The following is a 13,404-nucleotide window of genomic DNA, read 5'->3' on the forward strand; positions in this document are numbered from 1 at the left end:
CTCTCACACATATGTGGTAGTCGTTCCTGATTCTAAGGGGCAGTGCTCATCTCCATTTCAAAGCTGAAGCGCCAGCACTGTCCAAAAACTTCTCTGTGGTCATGTGGCCGGCATAACTAAATGCCAAAGGCACACAGAACACTGTTACCTTCCCACCAAAGTGGTCCCTATTTTTCTCCTTGCATTTTTATGTGGTTTCAAACTGATAGGTTGGCAGAATCCGGGACAAGTAACCAGAGCTGACTCCGTTACGTAGCACTAGGGATTTAAACTGCCAAATTGCTAACCTTTCTGATTGACAAGCTCAGCATCTTAGCCACTGAGCCACCGCATCCCTTTTTACAGCATAGCAAGAACATTTAAGCTTATATACTGAATCAGCAGATTGCCCCCAACAATATGGGCCCTCATTTTACCCACCTTGGAAGGATGGAAAGCTGAGTCAACCTTGAGCCAGTCAGGATCGAACTCCAGGATGTCGGCAGAATTAGCCTGCAATACTGTATTCTAACTGCAGCACCACCAGAGCTCATAGTCACAGATATTTAATGGACATTCTAATGTTATTTCTTGATAGATCTTTCACTAGAATTGATTTTATTTCAAATTATTTACATTGAACATTGCATTTTGTACTGCTTTTACTTTTTGAGCCACCTTGGGAACACTACCTTATTTAACAGTAGATGTAGAAATGCAGTTGAAATGCATTTAAACTAATAATAATCTAGGCCTTACAATTAAATAGAGAAATGTATTCATTCACATAATAGACCTTGCTTAATAAACAAAAATGAAAAATTCCTTAATGTAATTTGAAAAATTAGAAGTGCTTCTTGAAATTAAAAAAAAAACCTTGAACAATTTCACTGCACAGTTCAAAGGTGTAACATAAAATTTGCTGTAAAATTTTGCAAAATGTGTTTGAAGTATTTTGAGCCCAGCATTAAACCCCATCAGTTATTTACAGATCAAAGAAGCTCAGAGTATCCTGGAACAATCCGGGTGAGAAATGCCAAAATCTGATTTCATCCATGTCCACATGTTTCTTTGAACTTGTAATTCAGAGAATTGGTCAGTGTATTGAACTAATTAACATGCTTAACGCTTGCCAATTTTGATGGCTGTGATCCTTTCTTGCCGGAGAAGAAAAGAGATGAAGGGAAAACAGGAAAAATGTAGGAAGAGAATAGAACTGTCTGTGATGGGGAAAGGACATGTGCCATGATGTTATCACACATACAACTTTCAAAAACACATATTATTATCCTCAGAGATCTGAAAATGAACTTATTTTCCTGCATATAATTCATCCCTGTCTTTAGTCTCCCTTAAAGTTATGTTTGCAGAATTTCATATTTACAGAATTCTATTCAGGCAACATTTTTACTAGCCAGCAACAAATTTGAACTTCTCACAGTCAGATTCTAAAAATGGCTCTTATGCTGATACTATGAATCATACTGACGTCATTTAAATTGGGATATTTTGAAGATATAAAAATTCAGATGAATAGGAAATTAATCCTGATTTCATGAGAAGTCCCTGAAACTACAAATCCCTTATTTTTACTTTTGCGGTACCTCCTATGAAACTGACTATTCAGAGAAGAGTGGTTGCTTTGAAAAATTGCACAGTGATTTGATAGCAACTATCGAATCTAACTCTCTGCAATACCAAAACTTTTACCAAGGTATTCTGTAATGAGAAATTTACCACTACAATTTTGCCCATCTAAAAGAGATGAACTATGCATCATATTCAACCACATGATATGAACCAAACATCTTCAGAATTATACTGTATATTAAGCAAAGCATTTACAAACAATTATAATGCCAATAATCTAGTCTTCAACTCAGAAAAGCTACCCCTATTTTCTAAAAAAAACTATATTAGAGAATGACTGCCAATAAAATCAGGCATCAGAAAGTCTCAAACACCCCTTAAAGCTGACAGACTACTTATAGTTTGAAATAAAAAGAAATGTTTATGTTTCATATTTATTCATATCAATCTAATGCTTTTAACAAGAATTGGTCAATTTAATTTGGATAAAAATGCAAAGGAAATCCTTTATTTGACACAAATTAGCTTCTTGAGAATGAGACAATTAGAAAACTATTTTTGAAAAAACCATTACCAGAATTTAGAAAAAAAAATTGGATCTAATCTAAATAAGTTTAGATTATTAACAAGAAAATTTATTTTACGTTGCAGCAAAAGGATAAGTTCAACTCTATGAGAGTTGTTGTTTACTAAAATTTGAATGAGTATTCCGGGTGACTGGTAACTGTTTTCAGAAAATCTGCAAGGGAAAATCATTTTTGTGAAGGCAGGTAAACATATAATTACGTAGTATACATAATTGGCATCTGAAAAATGCCAAATTCAGTATGTGGCATCATAGCAGATGATAAAAATTATATCTGCTTGAGATAGTGGAGATCCATTGTTGGTCAGGTAATTATGGTTTGAAAAGAAAAATAATCTAATGTTACAATGCACAATTGTCTTTCTATAAAAAATACACCACCTTTGTCAGGCCCTGCCATTTAATGCTTCCATGAAACTATGTCAAACTACATTGCTTGGTTTATGGTTTCAAAATAAGGCAAGAAGGACCACTGAGAGCCAGTTTGGTATAGCACAGTGTTGATGAAGCTTTTCGGCACAAAGTGCCGAAACAGGAATGTTCACATGCGTGTGCATGCCGGAAACTGGAAGAGCTGATCCTAGTCTTCCGGTTTCTGGCATGCATGCAAGCATGAAGACCAGCTGGCCAGTGCTCATTCATGTGCCGGAAACCAGAAGATCATCTTCCTGGCACGCACATGCGCACCAGATGGCTGCTACTCTGGTTTCCGGCATGAAGACCAACTGGCTGGTGCGCCAGAACCCGGAAGAGCAACGGGCAATGGCTGACGTGCACGGAGAGATGGCTCTGCGTGCCACTTCCAGCACACATACCATAGGTTCACCATCATGGGTATAGCAGCTAAGGTACCTGCCTAGAAATCAAGTGCCTAGGAGTTCTAGTTCTGCCTTAGACATAGAGTCAATTTGGTCCAGTCACTTTTTCCCCCTCAAACCTAAGAAGAAGAAGGCAATGGCAAGCCTGAAATGTTAACTTGAAGGCAAGAAGCGGAGAGGAGAGGTAAATTAAAGAACTGAAGATCTGGAATACAGATAATCCTTGATTTGTAACAACTCATTTAGCGACTGTTTGAAGTTACAATGGCACTGGAAAAAAGGACTTCAGACCGTTTTTCACACTTATGACTATGGCAACATCCCCACGGACATGTGATTTACATTTGGGTGCTTGACAAGTGATTCATATTTACAACGTTTGCAATGTCATGCAGGGACAGACAGTTCTGTTTTGCAATCTTCTCACCAGCAATGTCAATGGGGAAGCCAGATCAACTTAACAACCCTGTTATACTGATTTAACAACTAGTGATTCACTTAACGAATATGGCAAGAAAAGTTGTAAAATGGGACAAAACTCAAATCTCTCACTTAACAACCTAAGTTTTGGGCTCAATTGTGGCTGTAAGTCGAGGACTAATGTACTGAAATCCGTAATTGAAAAGCAAACTGATCACTTATTGTGGCCCAAATGCATATAGCATTATGTTTTTCTAAATCTGTCACACAATCAAAACATATATTTCCCCCCCCCCCAAAAAAAAAGCTAAAAAAACGATTTCTCTGTTGTTGAAGATGTTTCTTTTGGGAACTTTCAGCTACACAAAATTAGGCATTAAGTGCCCTCTAGTGCACTGTCACAGAATTGTCACAATATTGTTCCAACAAGCTACTTATTTCAATGACTTTATGTACAATGAAAATCAGCTTTACATTTTCTAACTATTATGTTCCTTTTCAAAAGAAATAAAAATATCATTCCTTTTACTGAAGGAAAGTACTCTTTAAGAATTTCAGGTTTTCAAAGAGATGTTCTTTTCTCTTTGTCAATTAATAGGGACTATTGCTACGGGAATATTCCCAAGAGTCATAGTAATATTGTAATTCACTATGCCATACATTAAATAAATATCATTCATTAAAATAAAGGAATGTTGTGAGTGGGATAAATGAAATTCCTAGATCGAATTAAAATCAAAATAGCACATTAATCTGTAGGAAGTTAGCACCCACCCCTCTCCTAGACAAATGAAATGTCCTGGGAAATATTGAAAAGGCAGAATATTATATTTCCCTGGATCAGAAATGGAGAAACATGTTTTTAGGCAGGAAACAGACTCACTCTTTCTCAATGAGCCATTAGGGGCCCAGAGTTAGTTTACTCTACATAACAAAGATAGGATTAACCTACAGAAACTCACCACATGGCATCTGGGAACTCAACCAAACTTGAGACTCAAAACACAACCTAGAGAGTTGCCCCTGCATGGCCCCATGGGAGTCTGACAACCAATCAGAATACATTTCTTACACAGGAACGTAAAACAGAGAGAACTGAACAGAGAGTATAAAATAACCCAGCAAGCCCCTTCTTTTCTCTCTTTTCTTCTTCATCCAACATCTGGAAGAATGTGATCACCTTTTTCCCCAGGACCTCAAACCATATGGTCCTGTATACCATTAAAACCATCTTTCCAGGCAGCCTCCATGTTTCCAGTGTCTTTTTCCCCACTTGGAGCTGAACCCAGAAAGACATTTCTTCCAACAAATCAAATTTTACAAAAATCTGAAATATACAGAAAATAGATCACTTCCTTTCTTTTTCACATTTAATTGTCTCAAAGAACTATAAATTTATTAAGCACTTGCACACACTGGTAGTCAACATCATGTATGTTCATTGACAGAAAGAATCCATGAAATTATCCAATTCAAATATTTTTGTTTTACCCCAAGCCCTTAAACGACGACATACTTTCACCCTGAAACTCTACTAGAGGGAGTTTCAGCATAAAATTTTCACAGGGTATTTATATTCACAATCACATGTTAATTACCTTTCCCATCAGCCCTTCATCAGTACATTCCTTTCTTCATTGTTGTTATAGCTGGTTTAAATTATTTGGAAATCTCACCCTCATCCCCTGCAAATTTTGGTTGCTTGACAAGAGACTAAGCTTCAGATTCTTAAAGCAAGTAATGTATCTCTAAATGAAATCTGAATGGATTTAAAAAAAAAAAAAACAGAAACCTTCCACTGACTTAAATCAAGGGCAAATACGATTCCAAGAAAGAATTCCTTTGCTTAGCCTAAGTACGTCTTGTAAACATGGAAAGCATTTCATGAACCATCAGAACAGAAAATAAAATCCAAGCAGTCTTATTTAGATTAGATCCACTGAAATCAGCGCAATGCAAATTACATGATAACAACTCATAAACAAGCTATGAAATGTGAACAGAAACAAAGTCGAAGAAATTGTGGCAAACCTTCAGAGTTGAAATTAAAATCTGTCAATCTACAGTACAATGGAATCTAGTTTTGACGAGAGGTTCTCCCTTATTTATTTGTCACTCCAATCTCAGACAATCCTGGGTCTTTTATTTATGCATTTATTTATTCAATTTGTATTTATTGATTGGCACAAAATTATTTCTAAAAGCAGAACAGATAAGGCTTTGGAATGTACTAAACTCAACACCGTGAAAGTTGTTGTTTATAAAATAATATTAAGTTTCAGGGCTATTTTTGCAAACATACAATTGTATGAATCTAAACAGAATATACCAATATCCACACAGTTGATATGTCAAGACAAATTGGCACACTATGTTTAGAAGTCATAGGCTGGAATGTTGGAAGTGGTTCAATCTCTATCCTATTTTACACATACCATTCTGAAGAGTTCAGAAGAGAAATATCTGATTTTAGTGTCAATGTGTTCTATTTTTTTTTTTTATTCTGTAATCCCTTACATCAGGGTGCAGTCAGGGTGACTGAATGGAATTTGAGTGTTTACTGGCCAGATGCCCTTTCTGATGCCTACACGGAGTTCACAGCAGACAGCAGACACAACATAACTCATTGCACCTAGACAGAGAAATATATACCGCTTCCTAGGATTAAACTCACAGCCTCCTGATTGTGAGGCAAGAGCTTACCTCTAGGCTACCATGCTGCTCACAAAAGTGTTCTTTAAAAAAACATTTTGCAATTAGCCAAGTGGCAACTACAAGCACTATGAATAATGACTCCAGTACTCAAGCAGCTCCAGTATTAAAGTGACTGAATTTTAAGCATAACTTAAATATGAGTGTAATCCATAAATACAATGTAGACCAAAATATAAAGGGTTTTTTTAAAAAAGAAAAGAAATGAAAAGGAAGCAACATAGTCTTAAAAATAGTGGGACAGGACCCAAACACCCCAGGGAAGGGTACAGCATTATCTAGGGAACTAAAACATAGTACCTCTAGAGAGTATACATTTTAATGACATATTCTACAGAACACCACGTCTCTGAAGTTGTAAGTAAACTTGAAAGATGACCACAACAGCTTAGTAAGAAATCAATATTTATTTTTCTTATGTGCCTATATTCCATTTCACTATATTGCTGATTAGCAATCTTATGAGTCAAAGGAGTTTTAAAAAGCCTAATCTATACAAACTTGCAACGCTACATCCAATAATTTAATGGGGAAATGTTAATTTTAATTGCATTACAGTGAAACAGGACAGATCATTAAGTCCTATACTACAGTAAAACTGCAATTAAATTCAAAACTTGCATTTTATTTCTACAGCTGCTCTCATTATAATGTCCATTTTGCACATCTGGTAAAGGGAGCGTTGAAGATCAACAGAGGGATTCCCTCCTTTCTATGCTTTTTCCCATGAACTAAATATAATGGAATTCTGACAGATGTTCTCCTCGGTCATAGTTAATAAAATGAATTCTACAGACAGTGAAAAGCTTGGCTCAGCTTACTAGGATAAACTTTCAGCAGACGAACTATAGATGTCACCAGCTCATCATCCAACTAGGAGCCCAAGGACGTTCAATTCCCTGCACCACTGGCCTTATCGCTATGATCACATTTGGCAAAAATGGTGTGTGAATGCCACATGGAAAGTTTTTCCCCTGCTGTGGCTTAACTTACCCCGTCATACTCTCTTTTTCCCAGCACAAGCTGTGTCAATATGCCTCCATTCTATTTCATGCAACAGGATTCCCGAGGCTTCCAGCACAATTCAACGTACGCATAACATAATATATAATTTTTCATTTTGTTAAAAAAAAACATCTGAACATTTTATAGTCATTAAAAACATCACACACGATCATTAGGCAAAAAGATTCAGCTGAAATGAATGAACAAAAAGATAAGCCTTTAATTGCTCAGGGAAACATTCCACAGCAGAGAGATAATTCCACGTACTAAGCCCCATCATTGTTAAAAATGACTATCAGGAAGCTTAATGGGGTATGAACAAAGGTCTGGTCCCTTTTTTGTACTCCATTACCTCATTCTTCTACCCACACAGGAGAAGATATGCTCATTTTTTAAGAGAACTGGGATGGGAGTTTACAAATTTGTCATTTTCCTACTACTACATATAAACCATAGTCATGAGCTCCAAAGCACCACACTTTCACTAGAATTTAAGTGCTTCATGATTTCTGCCAGAAATAGAATCATTACACATCCTCCTCTTCCTTTTTCCATGACTTTGTACAGCTTGGCATGATTATGAGGCAACCTTTTTTTTCTATTTTGGTTTTCAATGGGGAAACTAAACCATCGCGGCTTCCATTGTTGTGTTGGTCAAGTGACCATTCAAAGTTATAATGGCACTGAAAAAAAATGACTTACAACCAGAGATGGGTTGCTCCCGGTTCAGCCTGGTTTGGCTAAACTGGTAGTGGAATTCAGGCCTGGGTCGCAGAACCGGTGAACCGGTTCCGTTGCCGCCACTAAGCTGCCACCATTTTGGTTTTTAATGACTGCGTGTGCGCAGTTCACTGTAAATTGCGTGCAGAATAATTTACATTGAACAGCATGCACACACGCAATGCATGTCTGGCGTGCACGGGTTGTGAACCAGTGGTAAAACCGGCAGCAACCCACCCCTGCTTACGACCATTTTTCACACTTACGGCCATGGCAGAATCCCCATATTCATGTGATTTACATTTGGATGCTTGACAACTGGTACATATTTATGGTGTCCCGGGATCATGTGATCACCTTTTACAACCTTCTGCCTAGCAAAGACAATGGGTAAGCCAGATTCATTGTTACTAATTTAACAACTTCAGTGATTCACTTAACCACTGTGGCAAGAAAAGTCATAAAATGGGGCAAAGCTCACTGAAACAAATTTTCCACTCAACAACCTATGTTTTGAGCTCCACTGTGATTGTACGTTGAGGACTATCTGTATTTTATTCTTTTTTTTTTTAACCCCAGCCTTCTTCAATCTGGTGCCAGGTGTATTAGACTTCAAATCCCAAAATTCCAATAGTACTAGGAAATCTGGGGAATCTGAGAGTTGCAAAAGATGACAGGTAGCCCTTCCTTTTAATGAAGTGACTGGAATTTCCAGCACTAAAGTGATGAAGTCATAAAAAGTGACGTTCATGACTTCACCTCTTCCACTGATGTCATTAAATGAATCCCATCACACTGTTATGCACAACATTACATGGTTGCAATTTGCAACTTCCAACCTTCCCTACTGACTTTGCTGGCTGGAAGCAGGCAGTATGTCAGTCCTTAAGCCATTTTGGGAGCATCCTCACAGCTTCCACAGCAAGACCGATTGGAGCTGTGGGAACTGAGGGGCAGGGGTGGGATATAGCCAGTTCGGACTGATTTAGGCAAACCGGTAGTTTCGGTGAGCAGTTGGCCCCGCCTACCTACCCCTGCTCTTTTCTGTCCTATATTTCTGTTTTTTAGTTCAGCTGATTCACGCAACACAGCAAATTGCCGCACGCCAGCTGTTTTACTCACCATCGCTGACATAGAAGATAGGTTTTTGAGCTTAAAATGGGTGGGTTTTGAACACTGCACATGTATGCAAAACATGTGTTAGGCACGTGCAAAGCACGCATATGCACGCTCACTGAACTGCTGAGGGGGGAGGGGGAGATAGACATAGCTGGGAATTGTGTAACCAAAATAACATTCTTTCCCGTGGGAGCCAAGGCTGCTCTACCAGATGTTTGAGGGGCATGGACAAAAGCCAGCCAGAGTTGGGACTGTGACCTGATTGGACCATGAGATGGACGTGTGACCTGGAGGAAAGAACTTTGGGTTTTGATTTGGGTGGGGAAAACTTTGGGTCCTTCAGAGTCGGGTTTTTACCAGCTGTGCCAATATGACATTCCTAATAAATTCATACTTTGAGCATAGTCTAGACCTCAGAGTTTTGATTGCTTTGGGTCTGTTACTTGGAACCCTGACACAGCAATGGTGGCAAATGGAAATTACTTGAATACGGGACACTGCAATGTCATAATCGCCAACTGGCCGACAAGCACCTGGATTGCGCTTGTGGTGACACTGCAACGGCCACAACTGCAAGGTCCTAGTGTTAAGTACCACTTGTTCAGCACCAGCATTAAGTTAACACGGTTGCTGAACAAATGTCATTCAGCAAGAACTATCTGTCCAGTACTCCACACTTTGTCAGAAAAGGGGTGGACCCAATTCTGGTCCTATCAGCATCCATAACCAACATGGGGGGAAAACCCCAAAATCTTCAATAATTAACAACATGCTTCTCATACCCGATAGAATGTTTTCCTGCTTCAAGAAAAATGATAATGTCTGTATTTGCTTTTATTCTTCTTTGATTCAACTTAAACATGGATTCACAACATGCCAGTAGCTTGTCCACCCATATTAAAAACAAAACAACCAAACAATTTAACAGGCAGTTTCCCACAAACCAGCAATATTTTGAGTTGGGAAATAGCAGCCTTTTAACATAAGAGTTAAGCGTACAGCATTAGAAAAAAATCTAACAGCATTGTACAACTGATCATTTGTGATTTGTTTCATTCTGCAGTGAAGTCGCATTTCATTTCAACAATAATTTGTTTCTCGTTCTATCTGGGCAGGTGCTTCCCTCCCGCCCTCCAAAAGCAATATTTCAAATGAAATTGGTTTTGAAGGAACTTTTTATGAATATACATAATGGAAAAGGCCCCAATTAAATTCCAACAAAATGTTGCCATTTTCAGTAAACAAAGGTCTCTCGGTAGGGTCAGGTTTTATGCTAAGATACCCGCTTGGAAATTAATTACCACCCTGATACATGTCAAAATACATTTTTGAAAGGGAATAGCATTGAATTGCAAGTGTGTGTTTTATCTGATAGGATACAAAAAAGAAAAGAAATCAAATCAGTATTCTTTACCAACTACATTTATTCAGCGCCCCTTAGAGAAATCAAAAAGTCTTATTAGCCTTTTCATCTTCTTTTTCTTCTTCTTTTTTTCTCTTTCTCTTTTTTGCAACTAAGTGGAATCTTCACCAAGCCACATGTGTTTGGTGAGCCAGAAAACAAGTACGGAAAACAAGAAAGTGGAAAGTGTTCCCATTTGAAAAAAAGCAGTTGTCATCTCCTCATACAATTTTAGGAGGTGCTACAATAAAGCACAACCCATCCCCATTTCCCCCAGTATCTAGAAGAACTGAACTGTGAAAGTTCTTGCAATTATATAACAGCATTTACACATAGAACAAAAAGTCACTGGGATGTTCTTTCAGCCCAATAGCCATTACCAGCTGGTCAAAACCCATTGAGGAAAATAATTAAAAGAAAAAATAAACTACTGAAGAAATTGGCATTCAGATGCCACAATTTATATTATGTCGAAGCAAGCAAAATATGTCAGCTGTCAGACCTGGAAGGCATCTTCTACATTTGGGTCTTCAGGCCTGCCACATTTTCTACTGTGGGAAACCAGGAGGGGGGATTATATAGAGTGTGGGTGATATATAATCAAAATAACATTCTTTCTCAGAAAGGCAAGGTCATCTTGCCTTGCAGCTGCGATGAGGTGACTGGGAGTCATCTCCAGTTTTGAATGGTGTATGATTGGAGCATGTGATGGACATGTGGGTGCTGGGCAGGGACTTGAACTTTCACTTGGGTGGGGAAAACCTGGAAGCTTTCAGATTTGGGTTTTCCCAGATGTGCCAATATGACATCTCTAATAAAATGGAACGTTGAGGAAACTCAAGTCTCATAACCTTCTTTCATTAGAGGTGTTATTTGGAACCCTGACATCACCTCCTTGCTTTATGGTGCCCAATCTTTTCATCCAACTCCCCAAAAGGGGAATGTTGAGGGAGGGGGAAAAGACAGAGAGAAAGAGAAAGGAAAAGAGGAAGAGGGAAAGAGAGAGTGGGAGATAAATTAACTAGAGGTTAAGGCATCAAGCTAGAAATAGAGAGGCCAGTGCTAAAGCTGAGTAGTTTTTCTGTCCAACTGAGCTAGTTTTTGAGATTGTTTGTGGGAAATTTTTAGCATTTGTAGGTTGTGTTCTTTTCGACTACACTTTATTTGAGCTACAAAAATTTGGGGCATCTGACAATACATTCTAGTCCTGTCTTAACCATGAAGCCATCTGGGTGACCTTGGCAGAGTCCTCTCTCAGCTCTGAGAAGTCATTTCCAAAAACCTGTCAAAATTGCAGGGACTTGTCGGGGAAGTTGCACCAGTAGTCAGTGCTGACTCAAAGGCTATATATACTGTGAGTTTTTGATATATTTTTTAAAAATAGATTTATCAAAAATTGCTAGTATCGCCAGTTCAACTTATTCACTGCAAATTAAATAAGATATTTAATCTGGATTTGAGCTGTGGGACAAATTGTACATTTTTAATAAGTCCAGACTGGTTCCTTCATTAGCTTCTGTGTTAGGAAGGAAGGAAGATACCCCTAATAAGTTAGCACTTAATTTATCTGAAGCATTTCTATAGTACTCTTTGTTTCACTTTGTATTTGAGGGCCATGTGCAATTCATTCAATCATTTAGAACATGCAGTAATTACTTTTTTGCTACTTAAATGTGTACACAAGTTAAAATCATAGGAAGACTACAATAAGCTTGCCAGGTCAGCCCATTACATAATAGAGAATGTATTCAATGCAATGTCAGGATTAATTGCTGCATATAAACATTTTTCTTATTAATGTTATTCATTCAATCATCCAGTCTCTAAATCATGCTATAACTGAAAGCCACAGAGCAATACGCAATTATTGCAATAGTCAAGTAGTGTGAAGTCTCCAATGCAAATTCTTCCTTGATGAGGCTAATTTTACATTCAGTGAAGGAGCTTTTTTTTATCACTCCTTATCAATGTTTTTTTTTTCCTTAATGAAGTAGAAAAGCAAATTGTGTTACCTCTCTTAATACTGTGCTTTTATAACCTCGGTAGAGTCCTGGGATACCCTAAAAAAAAATCAACAAAGAAAACCGATCAGCTACTGCAAATTGTTAGGAAAGGCTGCCAACGTACTGAGGATTACATGATAAGCAGAACAGCTTTACTGAGGATAATGTAATGGCTTCCAGGAAATTGACAATATTGATTATAAACACACTACCTATTGACTTTCTGAGTTTTATCTCACTTTTGAATGAGTTTGTCAGCTAGAACTGCACATTAAAGGGATAATATTTAGTTAGTAACCTAGAAGAACCAAGAGAGAAAGGGATCTATTGCTGACGCTTATAGTCGCTGGCTATTCAAATTACATATCATAAAAGAAAATGTAAACTTTTGACTTATGACTGTAATGGAGCTCAACATTTCCCTCTTAAGTCATGATGGTTGTATATTGAGGCACCCTGGTGACCAACCTGATTTTACAAACTTTTCAGTGGTGGTTGTTAAGCAAGCACCAGGTAATTAAGCAAACAACGCAGTCGTTAAACAAAGATCACAATCATTAAGTGAGTCGCTGCATTACTATGGGCTTCTTTTGGGGGGGGGAGACCAGCCAAAAAAGGCACCTTGTAAATGTGACATGGAATGCTGCAACCAGCCATAAAGGTCAGCTGGTTGTCAAGTGCCCAAAATGCAGTCATGTGACTGTGTGTGTGCGTGAGTGTGTGTGTGTTGCCATCAAAACTCCGAAACTGGGTCACAAGTAACTTTTGAGGTATTCATCATAATGAAGTGACTGGTTGTTAAGCAAGGACTACTTATAACTTAAATTTAGGAAAAAAATAAATATACTGCTTTTAACAGATTTAACAGCAAGATGGGCAGCAAAGAAACTTAATGAATTAAAATAAATTTTAAAAAACTATACTGATGTCATTGTCATGAAAGTGTCACATTTCCTGTTTTGTTTTTATTGTCAGTTACTTTCCAATGTAATAATTAAAATGCTTGATTATTTTAAATAATACTTAACAATTTAATTAATTTAAAATAAT

At 37.7% G+C, this 13,404-nt stretch overlaps 1 protein-coding gene across 3 annotated transcripts in view; it reads right to left on the bottom strand.

Moving 5' to 3' along the window:
- SLC25A26 (solute carrier family 25 member 26) overlaps window positions 1-13,404 on the bottom strand; it is a 241,107-nt gene that overhangs the window by 97,635 nt on the left and 130,068 nt on the right. For all 3 annotated transcript variants that reach the window (XM_032210169.1, XM_032210171.1, XM_032210172.1), the window contains one exon: window positions 12,364-12,411. In XM_032210169.1, the coding sequence (XP_032066060.1) occupies window positions 12,364-12,411 (48 nt within the window). The remainder of the gene's footprint in view (window positions 1-12,363; window positions 12,412-13,404) is intronic.

Source organism: Thamnophis elegans, chromosome 2 (assembly GCF_009769535.1).
Source record: "Thamnophis elegans isolate rThaEle1 chromosome 2, rThaEle1.pri, whole genome shotgun sequence".
NCBI classification, from domain to species: Eukaryota; Metazoa; Chordata; class Lepidosauria; order Squamata; family Colubridae; genus Thamnophis; species Thamnophis elegans.